This window comes from Mesocricetus auratus, unplaced genomic scaffold, assembly GCF_017639785.1.
Source record: "Mesocricetus auratus isolate SY011 unplaced genomic scaffold, BCM_Maur_2.0 contig_11981_pilon_obj, whole genome shotgun sequence".
NCBI classification, from domain to species: domain Eukaryota; kingdom Metazoa; phylum Chordata; class Mammalia; order Rodentia; family Cricetidae; genus Mesocricetus; species Mesocricetus auratus.
In genome coordinates, this window is record NW_024430617.1 from 2,847 (window position 1) to 4,694 (window position 1,848).

Genomic DNA, 1,848 nt, shown 5'->3' on the forward strand with positions numbered 1-1,848 from the left:
AAGTAATAGCAAAATGAAGACATGGTAAGCCAAATGTATTTGATTTTTGAAAGAGTATCCTGAGATGTAACTTAGTATTTAACCTCCTGTTCACCCTTGAAGTGACTACTATACTGTAACCAAGACTTCATGTATAGGGATTCATTGAAGAGTCTGCTGCACAGCTCAGGAGAGTCCTGAATAAGTCACATAGACAGCATCAAAGAAACATAAAAATGATTCTTTTTCTGTAAGGAAATTTACTGAAGAAGGAAAACACTTGAGGCTAAGTACAAGGGTAATGACAGATCATGAGGTCTCAGAGCATACGGTGATTTTGTTTCTGGTCTCAGTGGCAGCAGAGTGTGGAGTGTAACTGGATCTATGTAGCAAACCGCAGAGACCTGTTCAGAACATTTGCAAGATTTTTTTCTACAGTTGCATTTCAGGCTGGGTGCAGCTGTGGAAACAGAACACCAGGCATTAAGTAAGGTAGCCAGCAGTATGCAATAGTGTACAACACTATGAAGAGACATGACACATGGTTTAGAGGTTTGTTTGTATTGATGACATCATACCCAGCACTATGATCAAATACAAACACTGGGAAATAATACATTTAACAAGAGTTGATCACATAACCAACTTGATAGGCATTTTGGTTCCTTCACCTTTTTGTGTCGTCCTGACTTAATACAGTCATACACTGGCATTTGGTTCCTAAATCTTCTTTAAATAAAGAAGATTTATTTCCATAACAAAATCATCAGCTGGATAGACAAAAGGCTAATCAGTATGTTCTATATTTTGAAATTATTCCACAGGTAAATGTTTAGATAAAAAACTTAAAGATAATCAGTTACACTTTTTTGACTCTCTGTTACTTCTATGAATAAGAAAGTGAAGCTTGTGCAGGATCAACAGAGCTTCTTCCTGAATCACACAGCTCTGCACAGAATTCCAGGGCACCTGCTATCAACCCTCTCTCAGGAGACTCCATCTCGCTATCATACAGGGAATCACCACTCACCTTGAGCTTGAAGAACAGAGCCTTCTGGGCCTCCACAGGAGATGGACACATCCTGGTCCTCTACTCCTGGCTGCTCCTCATTTTTAGCCTCCTCAGTTGCTTCTGGCAGAGGATCTACCAAGGCCTGAAAGGCCAGCAGGACAAGGGCAGAGAGGAGGACATGTGTCTTCATGGCTGAGAGTCACCTGGACAGAAGGGTGAACAGGAGCCAAGTGTGTGGGGAGTGAGGAGGCAGACTCCATTCATAGGGCTGTCAGGAGAAGGTGCAGACACAGGCTCTGTACGGAGAGAGAGTACACACTGATGGGAACTGGGAGAGACTGCTGTCCTCGAGAGCCCTTTGATGTTCCTGAGTTCTCACAGCCTCTGCCATGATGCTGGTGTCTGTGTTCAGTGACGTCACTTCCTTCCTGCTGAGAATGATGAAGGGGCATTGCTATCTTCTCCTCTTTCAGATTTGCTTGATCATTTACCTTTCTGTGCTCAGGAAAAAAAGAGGTAGGTATTTTCCAAGTTGGTAAGCTCATGAAATGAGGAGTAGTTTTGTTCTGAATTTGGAGGTTGAAGTTCTCAGAGAGTGTGGACCCTGGGACAGACCTGAATATCTGTGGATTGGATAGTGAGTTCTTTGAGTCATTCTGGAGTATTTTCATCCTCATGAAGGAAGTCTTTGTGAATCCCTTTCTTTGGGCCATTATTGAGAAAGTAAGATGGCCCTCGTGAATCTTGGTCAAGAGCCGAGGGACAGAGTGGGTCAGACTGAAGTTAGAGCAGGTTGTTCTGGAGGAGCCAGTGTTACCTGAACATATCTCATGAGTGCATTCCTGGTGCCTCTTCAT

The 1,848-nt window shown here is 43.1% G+C and overlaps 1 protein-coding gene across 1 annotated transcript; it reads right to left on the reverse strand.

The window, feature by feature from the left end:
- Window positions 1-219: 219 nt before the first annotated feature.
- LOC101842644 (alpha-defensin 9-like) lies at window positions 220-1,812 on the reverse strand. The gene is made up of 2 exons (XM_021234423.2): window positions 1,010-1,812; window positions 220-439 (listed from the first exon to the last, which is right to left on the reverse strand). Exons 1-2 carry the CDS (start codon window positions 1,179-1,181, stop codon window positions 240-242), a joined length of 372 nt encoding a protein of 123 aa, XP_021090082.2. The 5' UTR covers window positions 1,182-1,812; the 3' UTR covers window positions 220-239.
- Window positions 1,813-1,848: the final 36 nt, after the last annotated feature.

What these genes read in the sequence shown, in the direction of transcription:
- LOC101842644 (XM_021234423.2), bottom strand. Translation starts at nt 1,181, where the DNA reads ATGAAGACACATGTCCTCCTCTCTGCCCTTGTCCTGCTGGCCTTTCAG. An exon ending in CTCTGTTCTTCAAGCTCAAG is followed by an intron (nt 440 to 1,009) that starts GTGAGTGGTGAT and finishes CTGTTTCCACAG; the next exon opens with CTGCACCCAGCCTGAAATGC.